This window comes from Zingiber officinale, chromosome 6B (assembly GCF_018446385.1).
Source record: "Zingiber officinale cultivar Zhangliang chromosome 6B, Zo_v1.1, whole genome shotgun sequence".
NCBI lineage: Eukaryota > Viridiplantae > Streptophyta > Magnoliopsida > Zingiberales > Zingiberaceae > Zingiber > Zingiber officinale.
In genome coordinates, this window is record NC_055996.1 from 97,987,205 (window position 1) to 98,008,842 (window position 21,638).

A 21,638-nucleotide genomic window follows, 5' to 3' on the forward strand; every position below is an offset into this window, starting at 1 on the left:
TTGACCTTCTCTTGATCCTCTCATGTGAGCAACACTTGGTGGTATCCTTGGTACGCATTGAGCATGTAGATCAGCTCGCAACCCTCTGTAGAATCTACTATCTGATCTATCTTGGGCATCAGATAGAAATCCTTTGGGCACGCCTTATTCAGATCACAGAAGTCGATGCAGACCCGCCACTTGTTATCCGGTTTGGAGACCAGCACGACAATGGCAAGCCAGCTCAGGAATTGAACTTCCCGGATGTGACCGACCTCCATTAATTTTTCTATCTCCGCCTAGATGATCTGATTCTGCTCGGCGTTGAAGTCCCTCTTCTTCTGCTTCATAGGTCAGCCGTTTGGACGGACATGAAGCTCATGTTGAGCTACACTTGGCGAGATGCCCGGGAGCTCATGGGTCGACTAGGCGAACATGTCGTGATTTTGCCTAAGGCAGGTGACCAGCTCTGCCTTCCTCTCCTCTATCAAGTCGGCAGCGATGAAAGTTGTGGCTTCCGCTTGGCTGAGATAAATCTGGACTTCCTCCTTTTCCTCGTAGACCAGCACGGGAGGTTCCTCCCTAATGGCGCTCACTTCCAAGCGCAGGGACTTCCGTGCAGCTTTTGCTTCGTATTTGACCATCTCGATGTAGCATCGCCTAGTGGCCAACTAGTTGCCTTTGACTTCACCCACCTCGTTGTCCACCGAAAATTTGATTTTCTGACAAAAACTGGAGATCACCGCTAGGAACTCGTTAAGGCCTGGTCGACCCAATATAACATTCTAAGTGGACGGCGTGTCCACCACAATAAAGTTGGTGGTCCTCTTCCTCTTGAGAGGCTCCTCTCCAAGCAATATCGCCAGTCGAGCATGACATATTGCAATACTTCGTTCCCTGTGAACCTATAGAGTGGGGTCATCATGGACTACAGTTCACTTCGATCGATTTGCAGTTGATCGACCGTCTTCTTGAATATTATATTCATTGAGCTGCTAGTGCCAACAAAAGTTCAGTGAATGGTGTAGTTAGCAATTACCGCTTGGATTATCAAGGCATCGTCATGAGGGATCTCCACTCCCTCTAAGTCTCGAGGGTCGAAGCTGATCTCAGGTCCTTTTGCCTTTTCCTTGCTGCACCCAATAACATGTATCTCTAATCGCCGAGCGTGTGACTTCCTCGCTCGGTTGGAATCACCGTCGGTCGGTCCACCGGTGATCATTCTGATCTCTCCCCGAGCGGCGTTGTTTCGGTTCTCTTCTTCCCGAGTTGAGGGTCGATTCCATTCAACAGAAGCTCGAGCGGGACTTGTGTTGTTTCTTCTTTGGGGCTGTCGATGGCATGGTTCAGCCGTTGTTCATTCTTCATCTCTTCGCTCGGATGATCGGTGCCTGTAGTGTCAATCGGGCGATGGTGATCAACATGGATATCCTCGAGGGGTCGGCCTCCTCGCGATTGGCTTCAGGTCGTAGCAATCGCATGTGTTGTGTGTCGCTGACTGGTGGAAAGAGCAGAACATGGGCGTCCATGACTTTCCTTTCGCAGCGTTTGGGTGACCGGCTGCCACATGCTACACGTCATTCATGTTGGGCTCCTGATGTTACTGTGCTCCTCCTGCTCGGGGCCCCTTGGGTGGTTGATGACTGCTCGGTGGTCGTCGCTCAGATGCGACTGCGGACTCAGGAAGCGCGCCCTTTCTTCTTGCCGCTTGGGCTTCTTCCACGTTTATTATGTACTCTGTGGCCCTCTTGAGCATGTGGTCGAAGTCCTTCAGCGGCTTCCAGATGAGTGACCGGAAGAACTCCCCTTTGATGAGCCCCTGAGTGAATGCGTTCACCAACATGTCAAAGGAGACTGATGGAATGCTCATGGCCACCTGGTTGAAGTGCATGATGTAGGCCCTCAACGCTTCCTTGGGTCCCTGCTTCAGAGCGAACAAATTGACGCTCGTCTTCTGGTAGTGATGGCTGCTGGCGAAGTGGTGTAAGAATGTTGTTCGGAAGTCTTTGAAGTTATAAATCAAGCCGATCGGCATTCCTTTGAACCAACACTACGCTGACCCGGAAAGTGTAGTGAGGAAGACCCGATACTTCACCCCGTCGGTGTACTGATGAAGTGTGATCGCGTTATCAAACTGGGTCAGGTAGTCCTTCGGATCGGTCATTCCGTTATACTCGGCGATCGTTAACGGAGTGTAATGCTTTGGCAGAGGGTCATCCAAGATTCTCTGGGAAAACTGTTGATTGATCCGCTCAGGCGAATCATCATTCCTTGGTGCTTTCCCTTTACGTGCATCTTGAACGGGTGCTTCATTCGAGGAGGATCCTCGTTCCTTATCCGCTCGGCCAAGCTCCTCTGCTAGAGTGTGGAGCAAGGCTAGATGGAAAGGGATCAGCGCGCGAGGCGTGTCTCCGTATGTGTCGGCTAGCTTCTTACTATGTCCCCGAACGGATATGTGATCCTTTCGATCTCCATATTCGGCTGGATGGCCGCTACTGAAGTCGCAAGCTCCTGCACATGGCGAACGACCAACGTCTGTTACTGTTGTTGCTCCACTAATTTTGCCGCTCGGGCTTGTATCAGCGCATCCAGCTCCTCCTTTGTTAAAATAACTGTGGCGAGTCATCCAGCGTCCTCTATCTTCGCATTTTGGATTCAGGCTACGTTCTCACAGACGGTACCAATATGATCATGTCCGAAAATTGTAGAGACGGAAAGCTGGGGATGTGGCTACTGCGTTGATAGAGAGTAAACCGTGCGCTGATCTGCAATCAAAAGAAACATTAGTGCTGAGCCATGGAAGGGGTCCCAGCGTTGGCCTTCCGATGCTCAAGTCAATAACCGGCAGGAGGAAGAAGACTAAAAATAGTAGTGCGCGTATGAATAGTAAAAATAATGTGTACCTACGCCGATGTGCGGACCCCCTTTTATTAATGCCTTGGTGGGCAACGTACGCGCTTTTCAAGACGTGGGCATGTTCTCCTACTGGTCGTGGATACGTTATCCAATTGGTCCTGGACATGTGGTTACGGACACATTCTTCAATTGGTCGTGGACACGTTCTCTGATTTGTCCGTCGTATGATCCGCCTATAGACACTGCCACGTGCCTATGGCATCATCTCCCAAAGTATATCCAAATACACGTTAGCGTTCTCGCCGATCAGCCAAGTGGGGAAGCCACTCGGTTGGTACTCTTCCGCTTGGTCAACCCCATTGAACTTTCATGTGGTGGTCGGATATAGTAGTTTTTCTCCTTCCGCTCGGATAAGTGCTTCAGTGACCTTAGCGTTCTGCCGTTCCGCGACATTGTTCTAAGCTAGACGCGGGCCGACTCGGACAAACCTCTTGCCGATCAGACACTATCCCGCGCCGCTCGGCCATTTTAGTCGCCCTCTGCTCGGCTACCATAGGTGAGCCTCTTGGCATCCTAGTATTGATCACTTTGACTTTGACCTCCAAGTCAACTACTCTCTCCGTCCTTTGACTCGTATTTAATGGACCCCCTTTATCTATCAAAGGCCATCAAAGCCACAAGAGCATGCCCTTACAGTTGCATACCTAACAAAAGAACTTATAAGGTTACATTTTAACACGTTGAAATTCAATTATGTTTTACTCTCAGAACTAAAAATAAAAATGGTCAGAGAGCACCCGCCATATCATATTCATGGGCAACCACAATAAATATATCAGCTTAGGTACACGATCAGAATTTACCCAGTAAGAATTCACCTGGCCAAAATTCCATTTAGTGAGAATTCACAATAAATATATTCATGGACAACCACAATAACCCATTGACTACACAATCAGAATTCACCTAGTGAGTATTTCTAAGTCTATCAGCTTAAGTACTCAATACAGATCAAATAAGAAGATTCAGTATCAAATGGAGGTGGAACACCAATGTTTATGTTCTATATGTTACCTACAAAACAACTAGAAAGTTTCGTTAAATCAAGTTAATCATTTCTGAAATCGGGAGAGATAACATACTAGACAGATGACTCGGATGTTCACTATGAAAAGACTTTGAAGTGGAGAAAAATGATCTCGAATGCTCCTTTATGCGCACACTAGAGAGAACACATGGAGACGTTAGAGCGAGAACTGAGGGGATCCCTGACACAGATACTCTGGGCCGACACCTTGGTCCAGCGATAAGAAGTGGGGAACTGAGCTCCGATGAAAGTGGTTTGACTGACACTCTTAGCCGACCGACCATATGCTAAAGGCTTTGCCCGTGGCGAGTGAAGCGCTGAACTCTAAATGTCCAACTAGTGTTGGGTCTAGCCGTCTGTATGTTGAATGCCCCTTAGCATTGAGAAGTGGGAAATTGTACCCCAAAAATCCGACCGGTACTTGGGCCGATCAACTTTACGCTGAGAATTATCTGACCAATACTTTGGATGAATCGGTCATATGCTAAAAGTCTTAACAATGAAAAATGAGGAGTTGAGCACTAGTAAGAGTGTGACTCGTTTAGTTGTCTATACTCTGACTCTAATCTCCACTCACGTTAACTTTGACTATTATATTATTCTGGACTATCCACCCCCTCATTATTTTCATGACCACTAACACACAATATTAAAAGTCATATTAATTAGATCAAGAAGAAGCAGCATCTATGTAGAGTGAAAGAGAGAATGTCTCAGTAGTCCCACACTTACATCCATGGAGGTGGGCCATCTCCTTCTGGTTCCAATTTCCTCCATTCACATTATTTAGCAGCGATATGAAGACCCCAAACATCAGCTAAAGGATGCTTTCCTATAAAAAATTTACCCATTTTGTCCGTCCAATAACTAAATATATACTCGAAGAATGCAGGAACAACATTTAATTAGAAATAAGACTAAATATATGGATAACAGTATGTAATATGGATAATGCATAAATGTATCTGTAACTTGGAGAAAAACAAATTAAAGGAGGAAATAAGAATTTGAAGCAATCAGATCCATGCCCACTCCTAAAGATAACAACCTTAAGTTCATTACATGATTCTTCAGAATACAATGAAAAGATCTTATTGTCACTGACAGTGGTCTAAATATAATTATGCTAATGAAGTAATATGGGAAACTCAAAAAGTAAACACAATTGCGCTTGTTATATTTTTTGAAAACCAGGAACAATCTTTACTATGTACAACAATGAAATGTAATATAAGAAAAAATAAAAATAATGGAGTCGTACTGGTATGTTTGTCGACCTTTTCCTTCCTAATCACTTCATATTATTAATAAAACAATAAATACTAAAAAATAAAATAGTAAATATTAATTCTGCGTAGAGAAAACCTCTGCATACAGGGTGCGCAGTGTCAGGCGCGGCCAAGGTGGCGATGGCTGCGGCAGCGGCAAGGCGGGAGACACCATCTAATTAGGTCATGCTAGCGGCTGGCTTCGCGTGCGACAGTCACCGTGCATTTAGGTCGCGTTGACGGTTGTCACCGCACAATTAAAACGCAACTGGTGCCGCGAGTTGTAGGACGGATCAAAAAGATCGGAGAAAAGATTAGGATTACCTTTATGCCTCAACTTTTGGAGACTTGCATTTGCATACCTTGGTGGAAAGAAATGTAAAAACAAAAAAAAACAAAATTAGAATAGGGTTTGGGATTTTAATGGATTAAAATAAAATATATTTATAATTATTTAATATTTTTTTTTTTCAAATTATATAAATTCCAAACGGATTATTTTTAAATTTAATTTTTTTTAAAAAAAAATCATGAAAAAAATTTCAAATCAAATTCTTGCTTATCTATTTTTTTTTATAAAAAAATATTTATAAATTCCATTTCTAATTTATTTTAAATTGTGTTTTAAATTTTTTATATTATTTTTTTAATTGAAACGGATTAATAATTGTTGATATAATTAGCCGGTAGAGTTTTAATATTTGACAATATGTCAATACTTGATTAATTTGAAGAAGGATTATTTAAACATGACATGATGTTTGAAAGTGGAAAGTCTAGTAATCTTCCAGCACATTACAACAAAATTACTAATAGACAACGGTTAAAAATCGTTGTCAAAGACGTGGAAAAATCATTATAAATTGGTGCGTTGAGAAAGATAGGAGCGCTCAAAGACAACGGTTAATAATCGTTGTTCATAACGGTAAAAAACCGTTGTGTTTTAAGTGAACCGTTGTATTTCAAGTGAAAAAGACAACGGTTATTTCCTTAATTGACAATGGTTTCATCGTTGTGTTTCAAGCTAAAAGATAATGATTTTTAACCTTTGTCTTTGAGTGCTCCTATCTTTCTCAATGCATGAATTTACAACAATTTTTTTAGATCTTTGAAAACACTTTTTAACCGTTTTGTTTCAAGTTCAAAGATGATAGGTTATAACTGTTGTGTTTGAGCACCCTATCTTTCTCAACGCTTCAATTTACCACTATTTTTTTTAGTCTTAGTCAACGATTTTAACTGTGGTCATTTTATTATTTTAACCATTGTATTTTTAACCGTTATCATTTTTCAATACACACTAGAGAACAATACATTAGTCTATACAATAATTTACTAGTGTTGTGTTTTAATATATATCATACAACAACATCAAAGATTGTAGAAAACATATATACAAGTGCACTGTAACAATATGAAGTGCAAACCCATCTTTACAAACTAGTATTGTAGCAAAACAACTACACATCAAATGCTCACTATACTAAAAGTTCATAATCAAAACACTTGTAGATTACAACACCTAACCAAAAGAGTTTCAATATCTAAATTTCCCACTCATTAGATATATGGTCTTGTATACATTTTGCCCACTCCAAATGTATGTTATCAATTTTCTTTGCAGTAATCATAGTTTTTGCAAACTACATGCATGTGAATAAATGAGTGAAAATATTAATTGCACAAATTATTTTAAAAGTATGTTTCAATAAGAAAATTTAAAAATATATCTAATATTACTATGGGCTACAACGAAGCCTTGTCAATGAATGCGACTTCTTCAATTATATCTCTCATATATCGCAAGATAAAATAACCGCACTACGCTTCATCCGGTTGAAGGGGAGCCTGTGTGACAAAAAATAGTAGTAGCAAGACTGATTTCAAAAACCATAAAATAGTTGAATGATTAAAAATAGTAAAGAAATATGAGGATTTTAGAGTTTCTTCATTTTTAACAGATGCAACAAGCAGGTGTTTTATGGCAAGTCGGCATAATACAAATTCATCAATTAACATTTGTCTCTTGAGACAATCTTGTACAATTAAACTTATATAAGTAGTTGTACATGTATCTATTCACTAAGTGTTATTAGTTAGGTTAACTCATACATTGATAAAGTTATGAAATATGTCTTTCTTGACACACTAATTGACGTATTTGGGGTAATATTTCTTCAAATAGTCTTTCTTTTTACAAAAGAAATAAGTTAGGTCCAGATTTTTTTATTTTTTTTTTTGCACTTATGCCCTGAAGCCCCAGCCACTGTAAGTTGTTTACCCTTCCTCTTACTATTATCGCTTTTTTTTTTCTTCTTATTCAAATATTGAGATGAGGATACAAAGTGAGTACTATGAGATGTGTCATGCTTCAATCTCTCTTCTTCCTGACACACTGAGTTATAAACTCATTCAATGTCTATTTTTCCTTTTGAGCATTATAGCTAATCTTGAAAGGAGTAAATGTGTAGGCAAAGAGATTATAATGAGGTTCACAAGTACGCTTTCGGACATTTTCAACTTTAGTATCCCAAGCCTTGTAACCAAATTTGACATTTCCATGATATACTTCCTAATGTTACTATTCCCATTATACCGCATAGATACTAACCTTGTTAGAAGTGTAGTAGTCTCGACCTTTTTGTTCGAGGTAAATTGGTTTGCTAATTCTTTAATGAAGGTCTTAGCATCCTCATTCTCAGTTATTGAACCTCTAAGTGATTCCGGAATGCACATCTCTGTGATCATAAGACTTATGTGATTCGATCGCTCCCACTTGTCAAAGATCACCTTTTGATCCATAGTGGAATCACTAGTTAAAGGTGTCGGACAATCATACCTAAAAGTAAAGTCTATTTCAATGCAGCTTAATAAAATTATAATATGCTCTTTCTATTGCTCATAATTTGTGTCAGTATACATGGGGATGTCGTTTAGATTAGCAAACATTAAGAGAACTACATAAACAAAAGCAAAGAGCATAGCTCAAATTAACTAAACAAAACATGTATTTTTTTATAGCTGTACAGTAATATACTGCAACAAATAAAATATACAACTTTATGGTCATTAATTGATATACCTAGTGCAACATTATATTAAGTTTCTTGAACTAAATTGTAACTTACTAGTGGTACTCTTCAAATAATTCATAACTTCATTTGTCACACAACGCTCCTTCCTTTAGGCTGACACGTCATGCGAATGATTAACCTTATGCATGAGCTTCCATAGTTGGTCTATGTTTTCAAGCATCACTCACAACACTTCTAATTAGCCACATAGTGTGTCTTTCTTTGGCCTGACACACTATACGCATGACTTAGAAGCCAAATTAGATTTATGAACTTCCTTAAACATACATCCGTCATTAGGAGTAGTGTTCCTTTAGGCCAATCATCTTTAGCATGGATATACATTCATCAACACAAATACCCCTATCCTCCCTAGTAGTTCTCACTTTGACGATAGTATTAGCTTGCCTAAGTAGCAAGCATGAAGAAGAATATTGGAAAAAATTGCTAAAACTATAATTAATCAGTTATCAATAGATTGGTATCTACTACCAATCGATTCATACTCTTATCAATCGATTGTCTTCAAGTTGCAATCGATTGATATGCCTTATGTGTCAAGTTCACGACACACCAATGGCAATCGATTGGAATACAACAGTCGAGTTCTCTGATCGATTCAGAATGCTTATGTTCATGAGTTCATCCACCCCAATCAATTGACATCTAACAACAATCGATTTATGAATGTCAATCAATCCCACCGCTCGATTAGGAAACCTTCTGTAGACAACCCAACTAACAACAATCAATTGGTACTTATGGCAATCAACTGGTGAAAACCAGTTGAACTGCCCAATCGATTCTGCGACCTTCTGTATCCGACCCCAAGTTCAACAATCAATTGATCCTTGATCACAATTGATTGGTGAACCCTAGTCGATTTGCTTAATCGATTTCAAACCATTCTGTACACAACATAGGTTCAGCAATCGATTGATCCTCATGACAATCGATTAGTGAACACCAGTTGAGCTGTCCAATTGATTCCAACCCTTTCTGTTTGCAATTCTAAGCATCCCAATTGATTGGTTTTTATGGCAGTCAATTGGTGACCACCAGTCGAAATGCCCAATCGACTTGGGGAATGATCTACTACAGGAGTGGGCGAAAACTGAATCTCAGTCTCACTGGGGGTGAGTCCAAGGAAAAAGAAGAAGAATAGCCAAATCAAAAATACCCCAATTGAATGAAGTCTTCTCTTCTTATACAAAGCCCATCTTGTAGGGACTATCCACATAAAGCTCATAACTCATTAGCAATTCATTAATATTCATGAAATTGGTTAATAAATCTACACATTAAATCCATGTCCATGTAGCTTAAACCCCTTAATGAAATAAACATTAGATCATTTAATTAAGATTTAATTCCTTAATGATCGTTGTTGTGTGTTATTAATCTTCTATTAGCCCAAGAAATGGAGACTAAGGGGGCGTTTGGTTTAGGGGAATAGGAGTAGGGAATGAGAATGAGAATCATTGATTGAATGCAAATAAGGGAATGAATCCTTGAAATTGGATAATAACTCATTCCCATGTACCTCCCCTTCAATGAGTCATTACCCTATTTTCATTAATCAAAATATTCCCTTATTCCAAAAATACCCTTGACCTAAAACTAAAATTTTCTCCCTTAATATCAAATATCAAAATATATATATTTATTTTTTCTTTCATATCACTTCTCTCTCCTTATTCTCTCTCATCATATTTCCCTCTCATCATTTTATCACACACTTTCTCTCTCCTTAATCTCTCTTATCACACTCTCTTTCCTCTTTTTTTTCTCATTACACTTTCTCTCTCCTCAATCTCTTCCATTGCACTCTCATCCTTCTTTTTCTCTCATCATACTTTCTCTCTCATCATACTTTCTCTCTCCTCAATATCTTTCATCGTACTCTATTTTCTCTTTTTTTTTCTCATTACACTTCCGCTCTCATCATACTTTCTCTCTCCTCAATTTCCCCCATCACACTATATTTTCTCTTTTTTTCTCATCACACTTTCGCTCTTATCATATTTTCTCTCTCCTCAATCTCTCTTGTCACACTCCCTCTTTTTTTTCCTCAACACACTTTCTCTCTCATCACACTTTCTCTCTCCTCAATCTCTCCCATCACACTCACTGTTCTCTTTTTTTTCTCATCACACTTTCTCTCTCATTATACTTTCTCTCTCCTCAATCTCTCTCATCACACTCTCTCTCCTCATTTTTTCTCATTACATTTTCTCTCTCTTCATCTTCTCCTATCATAGTTTCTCTCACATTATATTTTCTCTCTCATCTTTTCTCATCATGCTCTCTCCTACCACACTCTCTTTTATCACTTTCTCTCATTACACTTTCTCTCTCTTCATTCTTTCTAATCACACTTTCTCTCTCATCATTCTCTTTCATCATATTTTTCTCTCACATTCATCTTTCTCTCACATCTAATTTTTTCACTTATTTTCCTTTAAGGGTAAAAAAGGAAATTTTGATTTATTCCGATAGAAAATATGCAACTAACCAAACATTGCTTTTAAAAGTGATATCCATGCTCATACCTATTCTCATTCCACAATATAATGATTCTCATTCCGATTCCTATTCCTAGGAAAGAACCAAACGCCCCCTAAATCCTTCAACTTCTTCCCAAGCACCACTCAATTCCTCTTCAATGATTGCCTCATCTTCGCCGGGTAAGATATTTTTATTTTGTTTGACTCCTTTGAAGTTGCACTTCATGGTGCAATGCATGGTGATGAACTACATCAGGAGCGAGAGTGTGGATGGGCCGTTTGAATTATCTAAACCTCAGGATCTTCCATCAGCAGTTTTTACGAGTTCATAAAAAGCAATTAGTGCAAAATTATAATCGTTCATAATCATCCTTAAATAGCCTCCAAAAAAAAATAGTTTTGCAATGAATATTAACATTCAAATCAACTATATCGGGTGTCAACTAAATAAAAAAATTGATAATTGAATAGGTTTTAATTGGAGACTTGGTGCCAACTAAATAAAGAAAACTGATCAAAGATTCAACATTCAATATTATCTATATCATTTTTTTGTTCATAATTATTTATAAGATTCATTTACATATTCATTCATATTTTGTCATATTTAAATTTGTTTTATAATTTTATTAGTAATCCAATTTTATTAATTAGTTAACAAAAATATAAAATTATTTATTATTGGTTCTCTTATTTACTCAATTAGTTAATTTCTATCCCATCAATTTTGTGTTAAGTTTAAATATTAAATGGATAAATGTATAATGAAACAAGTGCATTTAGATAATCATATGGTTAAAATTTTGATTATTTGGCACTCACATTTCTTAAGAATACAGGAAATTAATCATTATTTTTTTATATTTTATGATTATTTTTTATAGTTTTATCAAATTTTTTATGTTGAATTGGGTATGCTCATCCATATACAAATGGAAAATATTAAGAGCATAAATATATAAACTTTTCCTGGTAGTCCGGTTATGAGATAAATGGCTTAGATTTTGCTTTTGAATCTCTCTATTCCTCTCAATATAATATCCGGATTGATATCATTATCTATAATTTACCTCTTCCGTGTTAGCATGGAACGAATTAGCAAAGGCGCTGGGGCGAACATAATCGCCTTGCCACCATGTAAGCTTTTAACCATCTCAACAATAGTTTGTACCTCACATATTGTTGATCATACCCAATTGAATATTTGTCACTGGCACCATAATCATCTGCTAGATTGCTTTGTTCTGCTAATAACGTTTAATCAGCAGACATTCATGAATGCTAAAGCCAAAGGTGGTGGCTCTCATTCTTCCAAGTATATCGCAGCCGGATTTGCATACACACCATGACTATGCCAAGGGTGATTAATTACAGTACTATTTCTAAGGAAAATAAAGTGCCCTAAAGCAGATTAATATTCATAATATGCTACTGCAAATCCCAGAAAACTTGATACATAAATGCTACGTTTAGTTGGATATAATATAATCGAACTTGTAATGTAATTAAATTTGTTAGTTGGATATAATATAATCGAACTTGTAATGTAATTAAATTTGTAATGTACTGTAATCTTAATTACATTACTATGTTTGGTAATATAATGTAAGTAATCTTTGATTACAAGGATGATTATATTCTTTTGTTTGATATCCATTATTTTTTATAAGGAATATAATTCATATTATTATAAAATGATAAAAATATCCTGCGACTTCTACCAACGGTCGCCGCACCTTTGTCGGAGCTTGCGACCGACGACGGCAATGGCCGACAACCAGTGGCGGCGGCGACCGGCAACGACCGGCGACGAGCGACGGTGGCTGACGACTGCCAACGACGACGCCGACGACAACGACGGGTGGTAGGCGAGCGACGACTGACGACGACGACCGACGGCGACGGCTACTAGCGACGACGACAACGATCGAGGACGACGACAAATGGTGACTGACAAGCGATTGACGGACGACGGATAATTAGGGTATATTCGGTATTCAAATTTTGATTAAACAGTGACCTCGTAATGTAATTAAATTACATAATATTTACTTTGTAATCCAGATTACAAAACTTCACTACCTTTTATAATCGAGATTACATTATATTTCAAATTTAAAATTAAAACAAATAAAATAATCAACCTTGTAATGTAATCCTGATTACATTACAAGGTAAATTACACCCTACCAAATGTAATCAACCGGATTTGCATACACACCATGACTATGCCAAGGGTAATTAATTACAGTACTATTTCTAAGGAAAATAAAGTGCCCTAAAGCAGATTAATATTCATAATATGCTACTACAAATCCCAGAAAACTTGATACATGAAATGTAGAAAACAAGTACTTGAGGAAAATTTGTCTTGACTGACTTAAATTAGTAAAAATATAAACTGTCGGCAATGGACCAGTAAATATCAACTTTTCTCAAATGTGAAAAGAACACGACTTTCATGATTTATAAATCCACGCTGCAGCCAATCTCTTTGAAATAATCACCTGGTGACTCTGTAAGCCTGCAATTTCCATGTCCGAAACTTCAAACGACTCATCAGCACAAGTTAACAATAACATATTGTGACAAATCCATTGGGCACTATGGTGTTGCAAGCAATGCAAACAAATAAAAATTCAACTTGAGCGTGCGGTCAATCATACCTTCACAGTTTTTAGCAGATCCCTTGCCTGACTATTATTCTTGAAGTGGTCGCGTACAGGCTGCAAAAATTGAAGAATGGGCTAAATGTTCAAGTTGAATGAAACCAAATTATCTCTTCAGAATTCAGTCATTCAAATATTGACTTGAAAATAAGAGTATTCTAAAAATTACTAATCTGGATTCAACAAATAATACTTCAGCATCACTGGACACTATGTAGCAAAGCTGCTTACACAAGCAGTGGTAGGTGTTGCCGTCCCCCTTAGGTAACAAAATCAATGACGATAAATTCTGACTGAGACTAGATTCTGTACTGAAATCTACAGTAAATAATAAACTCTGAATACAACTCCAATAACACAACACAAACATGTACTGAGAGTCAATTATGTGCATGGCACTACTACAGGAAGATTACAACTGGCATGAAATGGTGTCTCCAACACATGTTCATTCATGATGCATTTGGTTCGTGGAATAACTTGATAAGGAAGAACCATTCTTATATAATGGAATTAACAAAAACAATAAAATAAGAATATCAACTGTCTCTATTTAGTTTATGGAATCAGACACATTCTTAATTTGAATTAATTTGTAGAAATGTAATTAGTAATAAACAAAGAATAATCTGTATGACAATAAATATCCCTACATGAAATAATGTTTGGCTCATCCAACTTGCCAAAGCAACCCAACGGATCATTAAGCCAGTGAAGCCAAACTAGCTCGCAGGGTCCACCGAGCCCAACCAGACAACTTTGCTCAAATATATAAATAGAGTAAGAATAGATATTCTTTTAAGAATAGAATCATATTAGGAATTGCTATTCCTTATAATCAAGGAGTTACAATTTCATGGGTACTAGTATTCCAAGTTCATTTTTATAAGCAAACCAAAATAGAAATACTTGTTCTATTTTTCTATGGAAATCTGATAGAAAGTAAAAACACATACTCCTATGAACCAAATGCACCAGTTGTCAATGTGATAGTATGATCATAACTAGACAATGCTTAACTTCAATCTCTTTCGATATCAAAGTCAAAACATAAGATTAGAAGTTTCATTTTACTTTCGCAATTATCTAGTAAAAGAATTATATAGAAGACTTCAATGAAATAATGAACTGAGCAAACAAGTTTGATTCTTTCTCTCTCTCATTTCGGTTTAAAATACATAGTGACTCATTAACAATATTAGCATCCATGACAAATTAGAACAAAATATCAAAGGATCAAAATAATACCTGTAATATGACATTAAGTGCTTTTGAAAGAGCAGGCTTTAAATCTGCTGGATGCAATGCCCCACTCTCATAGTCTCCAAGTAATTCTTCCATGTTGTTGTACACCCTTGAGGAAAAGGTCTAATGAGCCCGTATTTTGCAATTAACTATCAAGGGACTGAAACAAGACTAAAATGCATGACCCCCAAAGGCAACAAATTTTCAGAACTGCACAATGGATGCAGAAAACAAGGCAAACACTATCTGGCAAGATATACTGTTTAAAAACGCCTCGCACTTTACTAGTTAAGAGTAACTACAGTCCATGCCTGTGAATTCATGATTGTAATCTCTTAAATAGTGTTGTTCAATGATGATTCATGACATGATGCATGCAGAAGATTATACAAAGAAGCTGAAGTATGGAATGATTTTATAACAATGATACAGGATGAATAATGCATTTTTCCTTCCAATGCCAAACTTGTATATAACAATTTAATGAAACATTATTAGTAACTAAATAATATGACTGATAAAACTTACTTAGTTCCTCCATTTTCTTCCTGTCGCACAACTTCAAAATGACCAAACCATGGGAAAACAATATATTTGACATACTCCAGGCATGGATTTCCTTCCACAACCTTTGGAGGGCAGTAAGCCTTCTTTATCTTCACATTTACTTCAGCCTAGTCAGAAAGAAAGTATTACTCGCAAGCTCAAAATATGCATGGTACATACAAAAAAGTCACAAACCTTCCCACATGCATATATAATAGTTTTTAAGCCTTATAAATAATACATTCCCCTTAAGGATTGTTTGGCTTTAACATACTTTGCATAGTAATATTGGTCACTGATGCAACCAACATATGACAATCCTAAGGGAATAGCAATTATAAGAGGTTAAAGAATAAAAAAAAAATGTTTGTATGATTAGCCATCTGAGTTTAGAGGATATATTTCAGTTTAGCATTGAATTTCTTCATTCCATATGGTTAATCTTGTTGAAACCATACTCGAGTTTCAGTCTATGATTGGAATGATACTTTTTCGGTATTGTATCAGTTCGTGCTAGTACAATTTCAATATGTAGTTAATTGAATTATTAGTAAAAAATAATTAATTTTACGTAATATAAATTAAAATTTTTACTTAACTTTTTTTTTATTAGTACATACTTAGTGTTCTACTTTTTAGAATTAAAAATATTTGTGTCCATTTAGTTTTTTATTCAACTTTTTCTGTATCAACTTTTGTCAAATTGAGGCAATTTTAAATTTAAAGGCCCAAGAATCTTTATTTTTTATGATCTAATTTTGTTAGAAATGGACAAGTATTTTGACTTATATAATTTTGCAAAATATCTCATATGAATACCTACATAGAGAAAATATCCTTTTTCTCATTTCTACATCCAACAAAAGATAAATCTACGCTATCAATCTTTCCTCCAAGGCACTCGAGTATTTTTCATTTTCCTTCAGTATATTGTGTTCTACTGTAAATGTCACTTTAGAGAGAAACTCGCTGAGGAGATTAATTCTTCAGATCTCTCTCTTCATTCTCACTTCACTTGATCCTTTCTCTCTTTAACAGTGAGGTCAAAAGAATTGTCAGTTGCGTGCTCGGCTGACTATTTCTAGAACTTTGCTTTATTGTGTTTTTAGTTCAATGGTGATATCCTTATCTAGACCCTCCACTTTATGTTTCGATTATAAGAATTTTTCAAATTTATGAAACAAGCTGGAAAATAAATAATATTTATGCTCCCATTTAACAGTGTTAGAAGTATTAGGTTAACAAAGTGGGTGATACAGTGGGTCTAATCCCACATTGATATCTTCGATTTAGAGTCTCTACATTTATCCTATATATATATGATTGGTAGATGAGCCAAGTGCAATCCAGACTTCTGCATTAGTGAATCTTGTGTTGTGTTAGCAATTAACTTAATACAGTATAAAATCAAAGAACTAAATTAAAGCAAAGGTTAAGTTTAAGGAAGTTTAAAAAGCTAATACAGTATAAGATACAAAGTTTTGACTCGGATAAGAACAATATTGATATTCCACAAATTAGCATAAATTATCCATATATCTGACACTTGATAACTCTGAATAAGAATGCATAGAAACCATTTTAGCTTCAATTGTACTTAGAAATCATGTTTTTTTAATTACTATTTCATTAAGTACACTAAATTATTCAAACATCTTGTGCTCGAAAATGTCTGAACCAAAATGGGCAGAAACTCTTTAGCTTCACCACGACTTTGAACTTTGAAGTCATTATTGTGCTTCTCACATAGTTTGATGTGAATCAACTCCCACAGACTGTATGAAAAGGCAGCTTAGCAGTATCAAGAATCCCAGAGGGATCATCAGAATCATAATGAACTCTTTATTTTCCAGACTTGTTGGAGGGAAAGTCCCTTGACAAAATGGGTTATCTTCACCTTCAACCTTTAAAAAAATAGGTTGAACTTTCTTAAAGATATCCTCTATATTCTCGTGATATGGACAAATTTGAATAGGTCAAATGACACAAAGCAAACAACCTTGTGGCACTATATTTTCAACTCAAGCTTTTAGACACCGATGGTAACGCTAAGAAGCCTAAAAATGTACGAGGCATTGGTTGGTGCCAAATTTCACTGACTGATTATATTGCTACTGTAGAAAGCATACTGGTGGTATCTAAGATGATCACATATTTTGTAACCTTATTCATTTTGAACGCAATGAAATTTTCCTTCAGTTAGCAGTTATAAGTGTCATGTCATTTCCTACCTCAAACAGGACATTCACAAGGGCAGCAGGGAAAGGTATATTTATAAGGCAGCTACTGGCATTCACTGCTGCACCTTTCAATTGGTCATGGGATGGAAAATTATTCAAATTATGGGGAAAATAGTGAGTGCCAGCAAAGCTTGCTCTGATCTAATCAGATAAATTGCAAGTTCACGCCAAGATATGTGGGATATATGAGTATGGCACACAGAATTCGTTAGGCAATCTGTTCTGTCCAGCAATTTGTTTCACAACAACAACAGAAAAACAAATTGAAGTCGAGGCAGATAAAACCCATGAGCATGGCACATAAACCGTACACCGTACAGACAACAATCGAAAGACAGCCTTTAGAACCATCTGTGTAGCACAAGGGATCAGGTTTATTCATGGAATTGTCACAAAGGAGTCCCTTTGTTCAAAGTTGCTTTATGTGTCAGGACTTTAGTAACCCATTAAAATAAATGACTTTCAGTGTTCAACATTTACATACCACCAAACAGGATACTGCCAGCCAACAACAAGGATGCCACAGTTTCTGCACCTAAGCATTGTAATTTCTTGTAAACAATATAAAGATAATTTGGCTAGCAACTGTTATCCTTGTTTCCCTAGACTCTACAAGCTGTTGTCATACAGATTATAGCCAGCAAAGTCCACTCGAGACAAGATGATTTCAAGAAAAAATAATATTGAAGAAAAAACAGTTGATGCCTGTCCCACAGGTTACCAGTATGCAACGGTTGTCTTGTGACATGGATGTAGCATGCACTAATACAAGATTATCCTCATTAGCCATTAGGAAAGGAAGTGGAAGAAGTTGAGGTGAAGGAAACAATGGATTAGGAATTGAAAATAAGTCAAGAAGAGATAACAGTGCAGCTAAACCAAAAAAGAAGTGAGGACCAACTAAAAGACAAAAAAGAGATTAGTGAAAAAAAAAGAAGAGAGAGAATACAGATGGAAAAGAGAACAAGTAAACAGAAAAAAAAAAATCAAACATCGATAGATACAAGTTATAAAAAAAAAAAATCAAACATCAAGCAATACAAGTTATATAGCTGCTATCAAAGTTTAAAATTCAAACCATGCTAGAGTTTCGATTTATGATCAGTACCGTATCATGCAGTATCAATACATTTTCAGTATTTTTCAAATATAAATATATTACTGAAAAAATATTTCTATTAATATTTGATTGTCATAAATTTTTTACTATTAAGTAAAAGCTCATTTAGGATAAGTAGTTTAATTTAGTTTTAATTTAGTTTTAATTTATTTTTATCAGTTTAAATTTAAAGCAAATTTATATTATAGTAATATATTTTACAAGGATAGAAATTATATTGAATTTAATTTTTTTTTCTATTTTTCAAATAATCCATCTCCTATTTACAAAAGGAACAAAATTACGAGAAGGCAAAGTGAAGGGAAGGAAAGGAATTAACCGGAAGTAAAGAAAAAAAAATAAAAAATAGTCTCCCGGCCTCGCAGAGGCCTCCACGAGGCGACTTGAATCTGTCCCGGAACATGTTTCGGTTTAGGCCAGCAGACAAAACAGTAAATTCCATTCGTGCCAACCAGCACGACTCAGTATTGCATACCTTGGCTGCTATACACAACTCTCTAAACCGATAAGTGGTCATTAAGAAGATATAATAATCATTAACTGTAAATTGAGAAAAAATGAACCTCACTTATTTTTTCTGTGTTCTATTTTAGTGTTGAACATCTAAAGTCACTTATCAATTGCACTATAATGTTAGTTACAATTTCAAGCCTAGATGTGAGTCCTCAATGGAATGTAGAGTCTAATAATATACTACTATATTATGTCCCCACAACATTCTATTAAGATTTAGCCTCATGTGATGATATAAAATAACAGAAAAAATTAGAAGAAAATAAAGAGAGCAAAAAATATCAGTCAAATACCACTTTACCAATGGACTGAATGAGATTGAAATTTGGGACTGCTATTTTCAATCATATAAATTTTTAAAAACCATTTCAATCTTATGAGTGAAAAGTTCTGTTTAAGCCACCAAGACACTAAATCCCCATATGATATAACTTCTCATTATGTTCATTTCAAGCCTAATATGTAAGGAACAACCCTCCAGAAACAACAAAGGTGCCAACAATTCCTATTAAAGTATTTACACAGTATTCGTACCTCTTCATCCTCCATGAAAATGGAGGAAGATGGATCACTTTTTGACATTTTCTCCTGCCCCTCCTGTAAACCCGGAAGCATATCTGTATGGCAAGTAAAGCAATATCAATTCATATCATGACGGTAGAAGTCCACATGATTTCCATAATAGCAAGCATAAGATTATTACGATGGGACAAGATGATGGGCTTATTTTTTCTTTTGATATCATCACAATATTCTCTTGCAAGTACATTAACTTTCCTCTGATCCATGCCTAATTGGCAGATGTCAGCCTGCAAAATATTTGATTGAACAAGGAATTCATTTAGCCAATATGCAACTGGGGGATAATAGAAATTATAATAAAAATACGAGAACAAGAAAAAATATCAATCAATAATAGACATAACCTTCAGGAAAAATATATCAGCACATTGCATGCATGGATACAGAATCTGAGCTGCAGTCAATTCATCTTTTTCATTTCGTCCCATTATCTGACTGCATCTGAACATTATCGAGACACAAAATCACTGATCACCTTATTATCAATTTCCAAAAATTTCCTCACATAGAGATACTCAAAGAAAAACATGCATTTACATATACCTTATTATCCTGTGAAGTGTATTTCTCCGTGCTATATCCATTACTAGAGGCCAATATTCATGTGCTCGACTATTAATTTCCTCTGAGGACCACAAAAACTCAACCTTGTCAAGATTCATTCCAACAGCTTTCCATATTTCAATGAGATATCGACCAACTGTTTGAATTTTCTTGAGATCGCCGCCCATCTTGTTATTCAACTGTGCAAACCAGTCAGCAATCCAAATTTTCACAGTGCACCCAGCTGAAGTCAGCTTATTCACGCTGATTGTCTTCATAACACCCTATTCATATTTCAATTTGTGAATCATATAAATCAAATCCTGTTTAGAAAATTGATCATCTTGTTATTGTAGCAAAATGTATTTTTAAAAATAAATAAATAAATTGTTGTTGCATGCTCCTAGTTTTCCAAAAAGTTATTATTTCTGCATCATTAAGGAACTATTGAAATAGATACAGTTAGGTCTGTGCCTTTGTTTAGGAACAATTTTTGAATGAAAAGTAATAATACCACCTGAAGAGAAATAAATTTTTAAGAATTTAAACATTATTCCTTGTGTTTTGAAGGAAAAAAAAACAGAATTTCTCCATATATTCATTAAGTTATCTTTATAATTCTCTCATGCAAACTACCAAACTATATTTTTTAGTAAGAGATTTAAGTTCAGAATGTTTTAACCACTAGAGCTTGAATTCCTAAATTTATTGGTACCAAACAAGTAATTTCACTAGAGGTATGCAATAAGAATTCCATCTTTCTCTTAGTCTCAACGAGTTGTTGCTGGATGTGCAACCTGAACCAACATCAGAGTCATATTGTTCAAGATGAAAAGATGGCTATAGTTCTAGAATATAAAATAAATTGATGAAACTCGATCATGACAAAACTGATCCTAGCTAGTAAAATGATATTAGTTAGGTGGCTCTTGTCAATTAAAAGCACACTAGAACCTGCGCGATGTGCATCCTCCCAGATGGTTCGAATCCATCGTAGCAGACCGGAATCGGCTTCTTTGCCAGAAGATTCATCAGCTCCTCCTCTTGTATACATTCCTCCCCTACGCTCCTCACCAACGCGAATCGCTCCTCTAGCGTCAACCTGGGGGGATCGAACGTGATACGCCGAGAGTGGAAAACATTGATGCAAATACCAAATTAGGGAAAAATCAAACGAATGCAATGGTTAGGTACTCACTGGAGCGAGACCGATGGAGAAGGATCCAGCGATATACTTGCGACGCCAGAAGATTGATCGGCTGGAATCTGCTCATCCGATGCCCCTGCCATGGTAGCGAGAGTTTAGTCGGCAATGGGGCGATTATCAGGGTTTTTATGTGTGTTGTGTGTAAGAGGTTTTTATTTTTAGGGTTTCCAGACTGAGAGTATTAATTTAATAATATAAATTT

The 21,638-nt window shown here is 36.4% G+C and overlaps 2 protein-coding genes across 2 annotated transcripts; both read right to left on the minus strand.

The window, feature by feature from the left end:
• Nucleotides 1–1,579: 1,579 nt before the first annotated feature.
• Nucleotides 1,580–2,014, minus strand: LOC121991275. Its single transcript, XM_042545285.1, has one exon. It carries the CDS (start codon nucleotides 2,012–2,014, stop codon nucleotides 1,580–1,582), a length of 435 nt encoding a protein of 144 aa, XP_042401219.1.
• An 11,017-nt stretch (nucleotides 2,015–13,031) lies between these two features.
• On the minus strand, nucleotides 13,032–21,588 carry LOC121988377 (tyrosine--tRNA ligase 1, cytoplasmic-like). Its single transcript, XM_042541762.1, has 10 exons — nucleotides 21,428–21,588; nucleotides 21,184–21,331; nucleotides 20,230–20,513; nucleotides 20,031–20,127; nucleotides 19,808–19,913; nucleotides 19,639–19,721; nucleotides 15,214–15,359; nucleotides 14,689–14,794; nucleotides 13,438–13,497; nucleotides 13,032–13,295 (listed from the first exon to the last, which is right to left on the minus strand). Exons 1-10 carry the CDS (start codon nucleotides 21,517–21,519, stop codon nucleotides 13,275–13,277), a joined length of 1,143 nt encoding a protein of 380 aa, XP_042397696.1. The 5' UTR covers nucleotides 21,520–21,588; the 3' UTR covers nucleotides 13,032–13,274.
• Nucleotides 21,589–21,638: the final 50 nt, after the last annotated feature.